We start from the raw sequence: 14,887 nt of genomic DNA, 5'->3' as shown, positions 1-14,887 counted from the left end.
AATCATTTCTATTGAATTATCACTATTTTGTATGGATACAAAGAAGGAGTGAAATGAAATCTACAATTTAATTGATAAATTTACTTTTATTTGCACTCATTAATTCAAATATGTTTATTACTTTAACGAAGAGATTATTTTAACTATAACTTTTATACATGTTTGCTATTTAACTTCTTCCAAGCGTACAATGAGCGTAACGGGACACAGTGTAACGGGACAATGTGCGTTACGGGACACTTTTTCGCGCGTGCAGCCGGCGTTCATCGATTTATTAGACGTTGTCACGTCAAAATATCTCAAAATAATATACCTATGTTACCTGGTTTACACTGTACAAGAATAAGGAACAGTTCTGAGATACTGGCATAATTAAGGGTTCTTGGAGGTCGTGGACGAAAACGTGACACATTCGTAGGGTCGTAGGTTCAATTCCAAGCACAGCTCGGCTAATATATGGGCACCGGCACTCCCTATAATACTGGGAGTCCCGTGGCTTTAAGAGGACCATGCACCTGAACGTGTGTTACATATTCAAGGACTAGGAGTGCAGGAGCGCTAAGGGTGACTATGGCACGCACATGAGATACCTCGTCGCCTCTCCGCGCACTGCGCTTATCTAGCGTGCAGTCATGTCGTTATCGGCACATGTGTCATATTTTAAGCAGAGGCTATGCTGTAACTTTGTAATGCAAAAGCCAGAGAGTAAAACTTGTTATACCGTAGACCAATTGTTGTCTTCTGCACATTCGACCGTCATTGGCTAATGATTTGCCAACATAACTGTAGACTTTATTTAATCTAAACAACGTGATGTATAACTGTGTACCTACAAATGGTCTTCCAGCAGGCGAAAGTTTTTTTGTTAAAATTTTTAATTTTTAAGTAGTTGGTATTTTGACCCACAATATATTTCAATACGCTTATATTGAAATATATATGCTTAGAAGCTGAAATATACAGTCTGCTGTGAGAGTTATAACTTCAAAAACACGCCAGCTGCTTCCGTCATAACACACATTTTTGATATTTCTATTGGAAAAATTAGCCGTTCAAATTTGAAGCCACAAATGCTTCAATGTGCAGCTTTCGCTTGCGGTCTGTATCCATAATTATTGCAGTTATGGTAAAAGAAAAGTAACTACATGCTGCATACATCTATGCAAAGTTAAAGAACTTTGCAGAAATACAAAACAGCATGTCATGGTTTAAATTCACGTTTCAACCATTTTCGTGCGTAATGAAACTCATTTAAAAGACTTAATAAAAAAAATACATTCAGCTGTGTACAGCTTCGTAATTGATACTCATAACAGGATGCCATAAAAGAATATTGGAAAGGTTTTAAATAGCGCGGTTACTTCTAAAGCTTCACACAATGTTCGGCGACCAATAACCAATGCGCTATAATCTATGCGCTGCGTTATGAACTGGCGTGCAATCGTTTTTCCAGTGCCATGATAATTAAAGGAAATTTGAAATATGACTATCTTTATGACGTTGTATGAACAGAAAGGTGTAATAAAGGCAATTGTTGCGTTTTCATAAATATGTACCGTAAGTTTCATACGTAAAATAAAATAATTCTTAAAATGCATAAAAAGATTTAAAAACTAAATCAGAAAACAACTACCAATCCAACCTCAGCGTTAAAAAAGATTCCTTAACAGGAACTACTCGGAAAGCCTATAAGTTTTTTTTTATCGCTATGTCTTGAAACTCTGCATAGGGTTTGGTGGCCCAGACAAGTAGAGTCCTTGCGACGTAACCACGCTTTTACCTGAAAATCACTTATTAAACTTTTATCAATTGTATGTCATGTTTTAGTACATCAAATTGCAGATTTATTCACTCTTTGTTTACTTTAGAGCGTGTTAATTTGCTCGACAGGTACCAGCGCTTAATGCGACGAAGCCTGCCGTTGTCGATATTTTTGCGACCCATAAAAGTGAAGCAACTTCAAATTATTTTTGGAGCCTTTTAACTAAATAAAATTTGCCTATTTGATTTTGAATTTTAAACATTCTCGGGGACGTATAATCATGATGGACGAACGCTGGAATACCAAGAGCAAAAGGTGCGAGGTGCAGGTGGCGGAGTAGCCAGTTCCGGGTTCGAATCTTTGTCCGACCACTTTAGCTGGATTTTTCCATCGCTAGCGGAAATCAACCCAGGTACATGTTAAGTGGTTCCTTGCTCTTTCTCACCCAATAGCCTTAATTTATGCTGTCGGTTATAGCAATCTCGTTGTCGACGAGACGTAAAACTGAACAAAAATGAAGAAAAAAAAATTAAAAATTAAATACTAGGCTACTTTACTGAGCTACCTGGAAAAATAAACATGATGTTCTAAATACTTTTATTAAGGCTCAAATGATGAAATTAGTTGGGAGTTATAAGTTTTACTTGTCGTGAATTCAGAGCCTGTTCGATCACAACATGCCGTAATAATGGTACGCGCCACAATCGTGGGGCAGGGAGGAGGACGGCTGGTGCGCATGCGCGGCTCGAGCCGGGCGCAGTTGCCACGCCGTCCGCCATGGACGCAGCGGCGCTCGCCACTCGCCAGTCTCGCCGGTCGAAGCAGGCAGCGCGGCGGTAGAGCGAGCAGGCCGCCACAGCCACCCGGGCTAGAAAGGAAAACAAAAACAAGCGAGCGCGCGCGTGTGCACGAGTGCGCGGGCGGGCAGGTGGCCGGAAGGCAGGGAGGGAGGGAGGGAGGGGGGTGTGTGCGTGGCTGATCCCGAGTGCGCCGCTCGGGCGGGAAGATGGCGGCGGACCGATGACGAGCCGCGCGCCCCGATGAAGAAGCGCCGAGGTCCGCCCTGGTGGCTACTGCTGGGGCTGGTGCTGGCCCAGGCCAGCGAGTTCCCCGAGCGCGAGTGCTGCGACCCCATCTACCCGCTGCCGGCGCCGCCCGCCTCCACGACGCCATATCCGTCAGCTGCCACGCCGACCGGCCGTTCAGGTGAGCGCCAGCGCCCCTTTTCCCTCCGTCCCCTCCCCCCCTCCAATCTTCCTGCGGAAACCATCTCGCCGATGTTTCCAGCATTGATTTTGTAATCGCCGCGCACGTAGTAAAGCGTAAAAGGGAATACGTTCCTTGTACTACTTTCCGTCCACGCATTTACGTGCAAGGTGTCACTTTTTATGCGATTGTCGCGCTCATTAAAAAAAAAAATTCTGATATCGCAGAAAAAAATCTTGGCCTGCAAAATAAATAATTTTTATCTATTCAGATTAGTAAATATATTTTTTTAATTTATCAAAATTTTACAGAAGTGATCTGTATAAATACATTTAGAAGTAACGATTGACATGTTGGTTTTGTTTTGATTGGTAGTGCTCCATCATTTTAGGTCTGTAATAGGTAATTAGGTGATGACATTAACTGTGTAAACAAACATATGCTGTGAACACAGTCAACATCAATAACAACGCTAGATTAAAAAGGCACTGAGAGGTTAGCTTGAGAGATAATTTAGAAAGCAGTTATGAATGCTATAGATATTATGACTTTTACTTATGAATTTACAATACAAATGCTACCGTATCAAAATCAAATATTTACAAACTTTATTTCTGCATCAGTTTGGATATGTTAACATGTTTTTAATTTTACATGATATAATAAGTCTTACCGGAGCAAATAAATGTAGTTTTTATTATTTCACATTACCTTACGCATGCGTTATAAAAAGTGACACTTTTTTTGACTATCTACGTTTCAAATAATATACTAATCAATTTACCGTATTACTGTATACATTTTGAATTATTGAACACTTCTACATTGAGAGAGCGGGAGAGAGAAAGAGAGAGAGAGAGAGAGAGAGAGAGAGAGAGAGAGAGTGGGAGGGAGGGAGAGACAGTCTGTACGTGTGGATGGGTGTGGGTGTATAGGACAAAAATGTGTTGGCCCATAGTTAAAAATGGATTAAAACTGCACTAGCTAACACATTTTGACAAAAGATTTGCATAATTTTAAATTAATACGATATATTTATATTACCTATAAACATTTGGTTAGGTAATAAATTCTTAGCGTTTTTTTTTAACCACGAGAAGTGCAGGACTGGCAAAAGTTTCAGCCTACGCAAACATATCTAAAGTCATGCAATAATGTTACGTCTATGAGTGATTAACTTTTTTTTGGTAATATCATTTCTACATTGAAAATTGGGTGAGAACTCTTAAATAATATAACAAATGACATCAAAACAACTTTTATGGTAAGAATTATTTTAATATAAGCATTCTTTTCAATTTATTTACGTTCATCCAATATGTTTAAAAAATTTTAACGTGTTTATTGTTTTAAAACAAATTTTTTTTTAGTTAGTCTACTAGTTATAGCCACCTTTTAGGGAACGAATGTTTAACGGTTTCAATCTGTTTTGAGTATTCATAAACTATTTTTTTTTTACTAAGGAAAATAATATTTTCCAGGGTAATAATTTTTAGGCTATGTAATATTTTTTTGCATACAAACACATTAAACTCTCATTTATTTTGCGGTACGTATTTAATTGTGACTGTAAACTGCAAGCCATATTGGTCTACCTGTAATAACTCTCTCATAATTAAGAAGTTTTAAAATGGCCTTTAATGTAATGCGTTGTCAAAGAACCAAACTCACGACCACCTCACGTTTAAAACTTAGCGAAGCTAAGTGGTGCAGTGGTGAAACCAGCGACTCGCACTCCAAGGGAACCCTGGTTCGAATCCCTGTCCGGAAATCCTGACTTCCTTTTTCCCGTGGTTCCCCGACATCATTGCAGGCAAATGATAGGTATGTCTGAATGTTTCTTACGGTGGTCCAAGTTCCTCTCCGTGTGATGATGAGCGTAACCGTTTCTAATTACCTCGCGGGTGAAGAAATCTAGAGCGAGCGTGTGCGCGCGTGCGCGCGTGCATACACACACACAAACACAGAAACACTCAAACACTCAAATACACAAAAACTCACTCTAAAACACATAATAAATGATTTATTAATTTATATTGGGCTGCAAACTTAAAAAAATATTATTTCCAACAAAGTTTTTATATGGATACAATGAATTCCAGTTAATGATATACAAATACATCCTATGCCAAGAAATTTAAAAGTAGTCTATATGATTTCAAAAATTAAAAACTTATGGTCCTTGATGCGTATTAATTTTAAGCGCGTTCTCTCAGCCACTGTAGTGGCGACTAACGCGCGGGAATTTCAAATTTGCACGCTAATGTTCTCGCCAGCAACTTTGCAGGATTGCGATTGCAGACATATGTTCCTTAACAAAAACTGTCGTTTTTGGCATTCTCTACTACCCATTTAATATATACCCCGCAATTCACCAACATTATGTATATTAATTAATGGGAATCACTGTGCGACACATTAATGTAGCTTTTTTAAAAACCCAATGTGATTACATTCAACATGACTAATCTACATTATATTCATGAACAGAGCTAGAATAGATATGGGCGCCGACCTCATTTTCATCGATTCAATGAAATCAATGCAGTCCAGCTAGGCCGACGTCCGCGCTGAAGACGCATCAGTCCGCTGCTGCAGGCCGTACCAGAGTCCGCCAAGTTGCCCCGTCACGAGACACCCACCAACCGACTACCCGACTATCCGACTACTATCCGACTACTATCCGACTACTATCCGACTACTATCCGACTACTATCCGACTACTATCCGACTACTATCCGACTACTATCCGACTACTATCCGACTACTATCCGACTACTATCCGAATATCCGATAGCTATCCGAATATCCGATAGCTATCCGACTATCCGACAACTATCCAACTATCCGACTATCCGACTATCCGACTATCCGACTACTTTCCGACTATACGACTACTTTCCGACTATACGACTACTTTCCGACTATCCGACTACTTTCCGACTATCCGACTACTACCCGAATACTACCCGACTATCCGACTACCCGACTACTACCCGACTACCCGACTACTACCCGACTACTACCCGACTACTACCCGACTACTACCCGACTACTACCCGACTACTACCCGACTACCCGACTATCCGACTACTACCCGACTATCCGACTATCCGACTACTACCCGACTATCCGACAACCCGACTACTACCCGACTACTATCCAACTACCCGACTTATATCCGACTACCCGACTACTATCCGACTACCCGACTACTATCCGACTACCCGACTACCCAAAAACTACCCGACTACCCAACTACTACCCGACTACCCAACTACTACCCGACTACTACCCGACTACCCGACTACTATCCGACTACCCGACTACTATCCGACTATCCGACGACTACCCGACTACTATCCGACTACTATCCGACTACCCGACTACCCGACTACTATCCGACTACCCGACTACTATCCGACTACCCGACTACTATCCGACTATCCGACTACTACCCGACTATCCGACTACTATCCGACTACTATCCGACTACTATCCGACTACTATCCGACTATCCGACTACTACCCGACTATCCGACTACTACCCGACTACCCGACTACTACCCGACTACCCGACTACTACCCGACTATCCGACTATCCTTCTACCCGACTATCCAACTACTACCCGACTATTCGACTACTACCCGACTATCCGACTACTACCCGACTACCCGACTATCCGACGACTATCCGACTACTACCCGACTATCCGACTACTATCCGACTACACCCGACTATCCGACTACTACCCGACTATCCGACTATCCTTCTACCCGACTATCCAACTACTACCCGACTATCCGACTACTACCCGACTATCCGACTACTACCCGACTACCCGACTATCCGACGACTATCCGACTACTACCCGACTATCCGACTACTATCCGACTACACCCGACTATCCGACTACTATCCGACTACCCGACTACTATCCGACTATCCGACGACTACCCGACTACTATCCGACTACTATCCGACTACCCGACTACCCGACTACTATCCGACTACCCGACTACTATCCGACTACCCGACTACTATCCGACTATCCGACTACTACCCGACTATCCGACTACTATCCGACTACTATCCGACTATCCGACTACTATCAGACTATCCGACTACTATCAGACTATCCGACTACTATCAGACTATCCGACTACTATCAGACTATCCGACTACTATCCGACTATCCGACTATCTGACTACTATCTGACTACTATCTGACTACTATCCGACTACTATCCGACTACTATCCGACTACTATCCGACTACTATACGACTACTATCCGACTACTATACGACTACTATCCGACTACCCGACTTATATCCGACTACCCGACTACTATCCGACTACCCGACTACTATCCGACTACCCGACTACCCAACTACTACCCGACTACCCAACTACTACCCGACTACCCAACTACTACCCGACTACTACCCGACTACCCGACTACTATCCGACTACCCGACTACTATCCGACTATCCGACGACTACCCGACTACTATCCGACTACTATCCGACTACCCGACTACCCGACTACTATCCGACTACCCGACTACTATCCGACTACCCGACTACTATCCGACTATCCGACTACTACCCGACTATCCGACTACTATCCGACTACTATCCGACTATCCGACTACTATCAGACTATCCGACTACTATCAGACTATCCGACTACTATCAGACTATCCGACTACTATCAGACTATCCGACTACTATCCGACTATCCGACTATCTGACTACTATCCGACTACTATCCGACTATCCGACTACTATCCGACTATCCGACTACTATCCGACTACTATCCGACTACTATACGACTACTATCCGACTACTATCCGACTATCCGACTACTACCCGACTATCCGACTACTACCCGACTACCCGACTACTACCCGACTACCCGACTACTACCCGACTATCCGACTATCCTTCTACCCGACTATCCAACTACTACCCGACTATCCGACTACTACCCGACTATCCGACTACTACCCGACTACCCGACTATCCGACGACTATCCGACTACTACCCGACTATCCGACTACTATCCGACTACACCCGACTATCCGACTACTACCCGACTACTACCCGACTACTACCCGACTATCCGACTTCTATCCGACTACTATCCGACTATCCGACTACTATCCGACTACTACCCGACTATCTGACTACTACCCGACTATCTGACTACTACCCGACTATCTGACTACTACCCGACTATCCGACTACTACCCGACTATCCGACTACTACCCGACTATCCGACTACTACCAGACTATCCGACTACTACCCGACTACTATCCGACTACTATCCAACTATCCGATTATCCGACTGCCCCGACTGCGCAGACTGCCCCGGCCGCCCCGGCCGCCCCGGCCACCCGACTACTACGGCAAGATACTTGTGACCTTGCGCAGACCCCATTTCATGGCGTGACGCACACTACCGTCACGTGATAGCCGCCAGGGGAAGTGGTGGGGATCAGTTACGCGCTTCACTCGGCTGCATGAGGATTGCGTCCGCGCGTCATGCCGGGACCTGGGTTACACGGTACAACAAGCGAGCCTATCCCATCAACCTCGGGAATTAAGTCGAACTTTATTCCAGGACGACCCTTGCGAGGACAGGCGCGTGAAATTGTATACAACGTTGCGACGCATCTGAAAGAAAAGAAGTTTCTGTACGGTTTAAAATACAATGTTACTGAAGCGACAAGTGCTGCGACGAGTTTCCCTGAATCAACGGTAAAAAGGATTTTGGCTGAGGGAAAAGTAAAAAGTAAAATTGGTCTGAACTCTTCAACACATACTGGCCAAAAAAAAAAAAAAAAAGAACGCAAAAAACGGTTAGAAGTCGACGATTTTACGTGTGGTGCTGTGAGGAGAAAAGTGCATGCATTTTACACTGTCAGGAAAACTGTCCTACCATTACATAAATTAAAGACGGCTTTGCGAGATTATGGTGTTTTGGACTGCAGTAAAAATGTTTTGATAAAACTGTTAAAGAGACTATTCCGTTGGACGAAGTGTCAGTCAAGGAGAAGGATTTTGATTTAGAAGTCTGATATAGCAGCATGGAGGGGGCGTTTCCTACAAGAAAAGCGCAAGTTTCGAAACGATGGTCGTTCAATCGTTTATGTAGGTGAAACGTATATCAATGCTACCCACAGCGTTAGTTATTGTTGGCAATCGGACAATGAGCTGGGTGTTACAAAGCCAATCAGAAAAGGCCAGCGTTTAATAATTGTGAATGCAGGAGGAGAGGAGGGATTTGTGCAGATGGCATTGTTGATATTCCGGTCAAAACAAACAACGGGAGATTATCATAATGACATGAATATCGAAAACGTTTCGAAATGGGTTACACATAAACTGCTTCCAAATTTGCCTGAAAACTCCGTCATTGTTCTCGACAATGAAAGTTATCACAATGTACAGACAAATAAGAAGCCGATTTCCGCTAACACCAAACAAGTGATTCAAGAATGGCTAAAATTAAACAACGTAGCTTTTTCCTCTGACCTAACAAAAGCCAAACTACTATTACTTGCGAAACAAGTGCCCACTTCCAAAACTTAAAAAATTGACGAAATCATTAAAATGAACTCCCACGAAGTAATAAGGCTTCCACCCTATCATCCTGACATCAATCCGATTGAGTTAGTGTGGGGATATATTAAAGGACAAGTGTGCGAAGAAATATCATCCTCACTCGAGGACAAAAATACATTATGTGAACAGCTGTTTAGTAGCTACTCTAAAGAGCATTGGAAAAAATGCTGCCGGCATGTGGAAAAAATCGAGAATGAATACTGGAACAGTGAAAGGTTATTAGATACTGAAATAGATAAGATTATTGTTAATCTTGAATAATCTACAGACGTTGATTCCTCTAGTGAAACGGAAAATGCCAGCTTCACATCAGACTCAGATTAGGTACTATCTAACTATTAAAATATTACGTTGGCATCTTAAAATTATGTATCTATAATCAACACGCGTTTTTGCGTCGAACATTAGTGACGGAAAAAGTAGTGACAAAACGCAAATGTTCTGTATTTTACCTTTAAGAAAATGCTATTTTTACAGAACCCTTAACCAAATGATAATTTGATAACCAAGCCTTCAAAGAAAGAGTAATTTTAACACATGCAGCATTTTTGTTTATGATAATATAGTTTTTTTTTTTCACAGAGAGGTTTTTTATGACTGCAAACAAATAGCGTGACTGTTAGCATGCTGATGTTCTGTTAACTTGGTTTATTTTTGCAAATATTTATGTGTTTGAATGATTTCGACTGGGTTAACGATGTTGTGTATTTTCTAGTTGTGATTACATAATGCAGTTCATGCGTTATAACCCTTGTGTCGCGTTCGTGTAAGATGGGCTGACACTCCATCGCCTTGATTTGGAGGGGTCGCCACATCTTCCCCTGCAGACACTGTCGTTGCGCTAAGGGGTGGTAAAGGGGAAGGCAGACCATGCGCACAGCGATAACAGAGATGGTTCAGATTTAACTTTTCCCCCTATACCCTATACCCGACTACCCGACTACCCGACTACCCGACTACCCGACTACCCGACTACCCGACTACCCGACTACCCGACTACCCGACTACCCGACTACCCGACTACCCGACTACCCGACTACCCGACTACCCGACTACCCGACTACCCGACTACCCGACTACCAGACTACCCGACTACCCGACTACCCGACTACCCGACTACCCGACTACCCGACTACCCGACTACCCGACTACCCGACTACCCGACTACCCGACTACCCGACTACCCGACTACCCGACTACCCGACTACCCGACTACCCGACTACCCGACTACCCGACTACCCGACTACCCGACTACCCGACTACCCGACTACCCGACTACCCGACTACCCGACTACCCGACTACCCGACTACCCGACTACCCGACTACCCGACTACCCGACTACCCGACTACCCGACTACCCGACTACCCGACTACCCGACTACCCGACTACCCGACTACCCGACTACCCGACTACCCGACTACCCGACTACCCGTCTACCCGTCTACCCGACTACCCGACTACAGTAGACGCAACATAACTCCGAGCCTGGGTGGCGGTTAGAAAATTGATGTGTGTATGTGAGTCACGACATTGGGGAAGGCAGACGTTGTGCTTCAACGAGCGATAATGCGTAACTTGATAACAGGGGCTACACGCTACTGCACAGAGTGAAAACGTAGTCCTTCGGTGAAATCCGACGAATACGTTCGTTAACATAACCGTGGTACTTACTAAACGTTTTCGTTTACAGTTTGGATCTGAGGTTTGTGTGCATGTAGTGTATCACTTTTGTTCAGAGCCAGTGTTACGTATGTAGTGCAGTACTTCAGTAAAGTACAACTTTATACATAAAATGCCTCCAGTGTTGTCAAAAGTTAAGAGTAAAAAACTGCACTCGCAGGCGCGGGAAATCGTCTATAACGTTCTGCAGTTTATGAAAAATGAAGCGCGATTGCAGGAACCCTCCATTTCACTAGAGAAAGCACTGCTGAGAACAGGAGGCGACGGGTGTCTCGCACGACTGTACAAATAATTAAAAGGGAGGCTAAGAGGAATGAAGCTGGTGAAGGAACATCTTTCGAGACGCCCAACAAGAAGCGAAAGAAAACATGTAAACACGAACTTGACACCTTTGATGAAGCTGTGGTACGACGTACTGTGTCCAATTTTTACTTCTTAAAAAACGTGTGCCGACTGTCGAAACTGTACGATGTAAACTAAAGAATGACATAAATTACCAAGGTAGCAATACAACCTTAAGGACGACTTTGAAGAAGCTAGGATTCAGGTGGCAGAAAACCAAATCGCAGCGCTTACTTTTAATAGAAAAATCAGATATTCGGCAAAAACGTGTAGAATATCTCAAGAGTATGCGTCAATATAGAAACGATGAACGCACAATTATATACATGGATGAGTCGTACATATTGTCGTCTCATGTAAAAAATAAAATGTGGAGTGACATGTCCTCAAATGGTTTACTAGTGCCTGTCGCGAAGGGTAAAAGATTAATAATAATTATTCACGCAGGTGGCGAAAAAGGTTTTATCCCAAATGCTCTTGCAATGTGGAAGTCGCACCAGGCAACAGGAGATTATCACAAAAATACGAATAAAGATAATTATGAAAAATGGCTCACCAAAAAATTAATACCAAATCTTCCACCAAACAGTGTTGTTGTGATAGATAATGCTCCCTATCACAATGTAAAAATAAATAAAACGCCTACCTCCAGCTCGACAAAATTGGAAATGCAGCAGTGGTTAAGTAAGAAGAATATTTCCTTTACTAGCGACATGCTCAAACCAAACTTGTATAACTTCATAAAGAAGCACAAACCTTCGCAAGTGCAGTACTCGGCAGACAGACTATTGGTAAATAGTGGCCACACATTACTTCGTCTGCCCCCTTATCATCCGGATTTGAATTAGATGGAAATCATATGGGCTAAAGTTAAAGGAGAAGTCGCTTCAAGAAATGTTACTTGCAATTTGGCAAATGTAAAAAAACTTTGTGAGGAGATATTTAACCGAATGGGTCCAGAAGATTGGATACCGATTTGCAATCACGTCAAAACACTCTAGAACGAATACTGGGATAAGGATGTGCGTTTTGACATTGAAATTGATAAAGTGATTGTTCAGTTAGGTGATGCAAACAGTGACAGTAGTGGCGTTGAAGAAATGAATGGAACGTCAGTGGTAAGTGGTCAATGTTTTCTGCTTTTCTCTACTTGCTGTGAAAGGTCGCCGTATCTGCTTATACCCTCTTCTCATCCACCCGACCCCCCACACGTGTTGCAGTCCCTACTCCTCATGTGTGACGTAGCTCAAGCTCGGAGTTATATTGCGCCTAATGTACCCGACTATCCGACTATTCGACTATCCGACTATCCGACTATCCGACTATCCGACTATCCGACTATCCGACTATCCGACTATCCGACTATCCGACTATCCGACTATCCGACTAACCGACTAACCGACTATCCGACTATCCGACTAACCGACTAACCGACTAACCGACTAACCGACTAACCGACTAACCGACTATCTGATTTTCGGGCTATCCGACTATCTTGCTTTCCCCGAGTTGCTTGTACACAACCGCCTGCTCGCGAGCACCGTAGTCTTTTCAGTCACGTGTTTGCATGCGCGAACGTTATTGGCATCTGTGTTGGTAGATTTTACAATGCAATTACACCAACCACTGTTGCTTATTACGTTCCTTATTTTAATGGTCTTTATTGTCCGTATTACATATACACGACTCAACTTCAAGGGGATTAGGCCCCGCCATCTAGGGTTTTTCAATATTTTTGTTAAAATTCTATTTTTGAATTATGTATCCCAAATAAATAATATCTCCCAGATCTTCTGTGCCTTGTAGCAACCACATATTTGATAACTGGTTCTTGTCTGTAAGCGCCGCAAGGAAATAACTTATTATTGCACGCGCACAACTACAGCTATCATGATTACCACACCAGTTCACGAGTGTTGACTTAAACAAATAGCCAAAGCTAAGTCCTATGCCATGTCGACCCAAAAAAAATTTAGCACGAAATCTTTATTGCAAGCGGTATCAAAATATTTTAAAATGCAAGATATCAAGGCCAAATCTCCCTTAAGTCGTCAAGAGAAACGGGTCAACATCGCAGTCACTCATTTTGCACCAACTAAGTTCTCAGTACAAGTCCACCCCAAACAACGACCAACTGAAACTGCCAACCTAGATCGGATCAAATGATAGTTTTTATTCGTGTTGGAGCGTACTTTCAAACGTTGCATTTCGTAAACCGCAACGCTTTTAGTTGCAGATTTTTAGTGTTTCCTAATAGCGTTTTGTTGCGATCCGCGGGAAGCCTGCAGTTCACAAGGAAATTGAGTCACTCCCGAATAGTTCCGAAGTTCCCCGAAGCTCGCCGCTTGCTCGTGCAACTTCGGGATGCAAACATTATTTTATAAAACCGCGCAAGTTAAAATTACTTGCTGCATTTATCAAATAAATATTTTTCTGATTCAATAGAATTCGTATTTGAAAATTGCACCAAGCATCTTCGTTGCATGACTTGATACCTGTTACTATTATGGCAAGCTGTTTGCAAGCACAGTAGGAACTCACCCATGGCGTACGTGGTTATATTCAAAGTCGTATTTTCCTCTAAATAATTTTTTAAGCACCATTGAGTGTTTTTCTCGTGATCGTTTTAAAGTATAACAAGAAACAACACATCGTCTGCTTTTATTCTTCTACCAATATCGCTATGTTGATTCAGAGAAGCAGAAAAAATAAATAAAAGATCCGAAGAAGCAGGAACGCGGATAAATCGGGCGCCTGGCTCCGCTCCCTGCGGGCTGAAAGCTTCCCGCGTAGCGCCCACGCACGCAGGGTTGCCTACCTCGTCGCTCCCTCCTACGTCACTGTCGCATTTCCAGTTGATTGTTGTTTGGTGCGGACTTGTACTGAGAAGTGAGCTGGTGGGAAACGACGTGGGACGTTTTATTGCGGAGCTAAAGTTGAGGCCGTGTTCTTGGAATACGACCCCTGAGATGATGAAAACAAAGAACTTCAGTAGCAACAGGAGTTGGTACAACTGCGTTGTAAATACCGCCGCCACAGATGCCAATAAACGATCCCGCATGCAAAACGCGCTAATAAAAGGACACTGGCGGAAACGCGGCGTTCGAGCAAACGCGAGCGCAAACGTGTGAATAAAAGGACTTTACTGCCTCGAGCGCTCACGGGCGAATATGCGCCCCTGGCAGCTCCTTTTCAACACCGCTGAGTTCCAACGACGTCACATACAACATCCATGAAAAATACCGTGACCACACTAAA

The 14,887-nt window shown here is 43.2% G+C and overlaps 1 protein-coding gene across 3 annotated transcripts in view; it reads left to right on the top strand.

Moving 5' to 3' along the window:
• Positions 1–2,534: 2,534 nt before the first annotated feature.
• The window catches only part of LOC134529683 (uncharacterized), a 236,620-nt gene continuing 224,267 nt past the window's right edge, over positions 2,535–14,887 (top strand). For 2 of the 3 annotated variants that reach the window (XM_063364036.1, XM_063364037.1), the window contains exon 1: positions 2,737–2,968. In XM_063364036.1, coding sequence (XP_063220106.1) covers positions 2,803–2,968 — 166 coding nt within the window. In that variant the 5' untranslated portion in view covers positions 2,737–2,802. Of the gene's footprint in view, positions 2,969–14,887 lie in introns of all 3 variants that reach the window. The other variant, XM_063364038.1, reaches the window with a different exon arrangement.

The sequence above is a fragment of the Bacillus rossius genome, chromosome 2, assembly GCF_032445375.1.
Source record: "Bacillus rossius redtenbacheri isolate Brsri chromosome 2, Brsri_v3, whole genome shotgun sequence".
In the NCBI taxonomy this organism is placed as follows: Eukaryota; Metazoa; Arthropoda; class Insecta; order Phasmatodea; family Bacillidae; genus Bacillus; species Bacillus rossius.
This window is presented reverse-complemented; position numbering and strand designations above follow the sequence as displayed.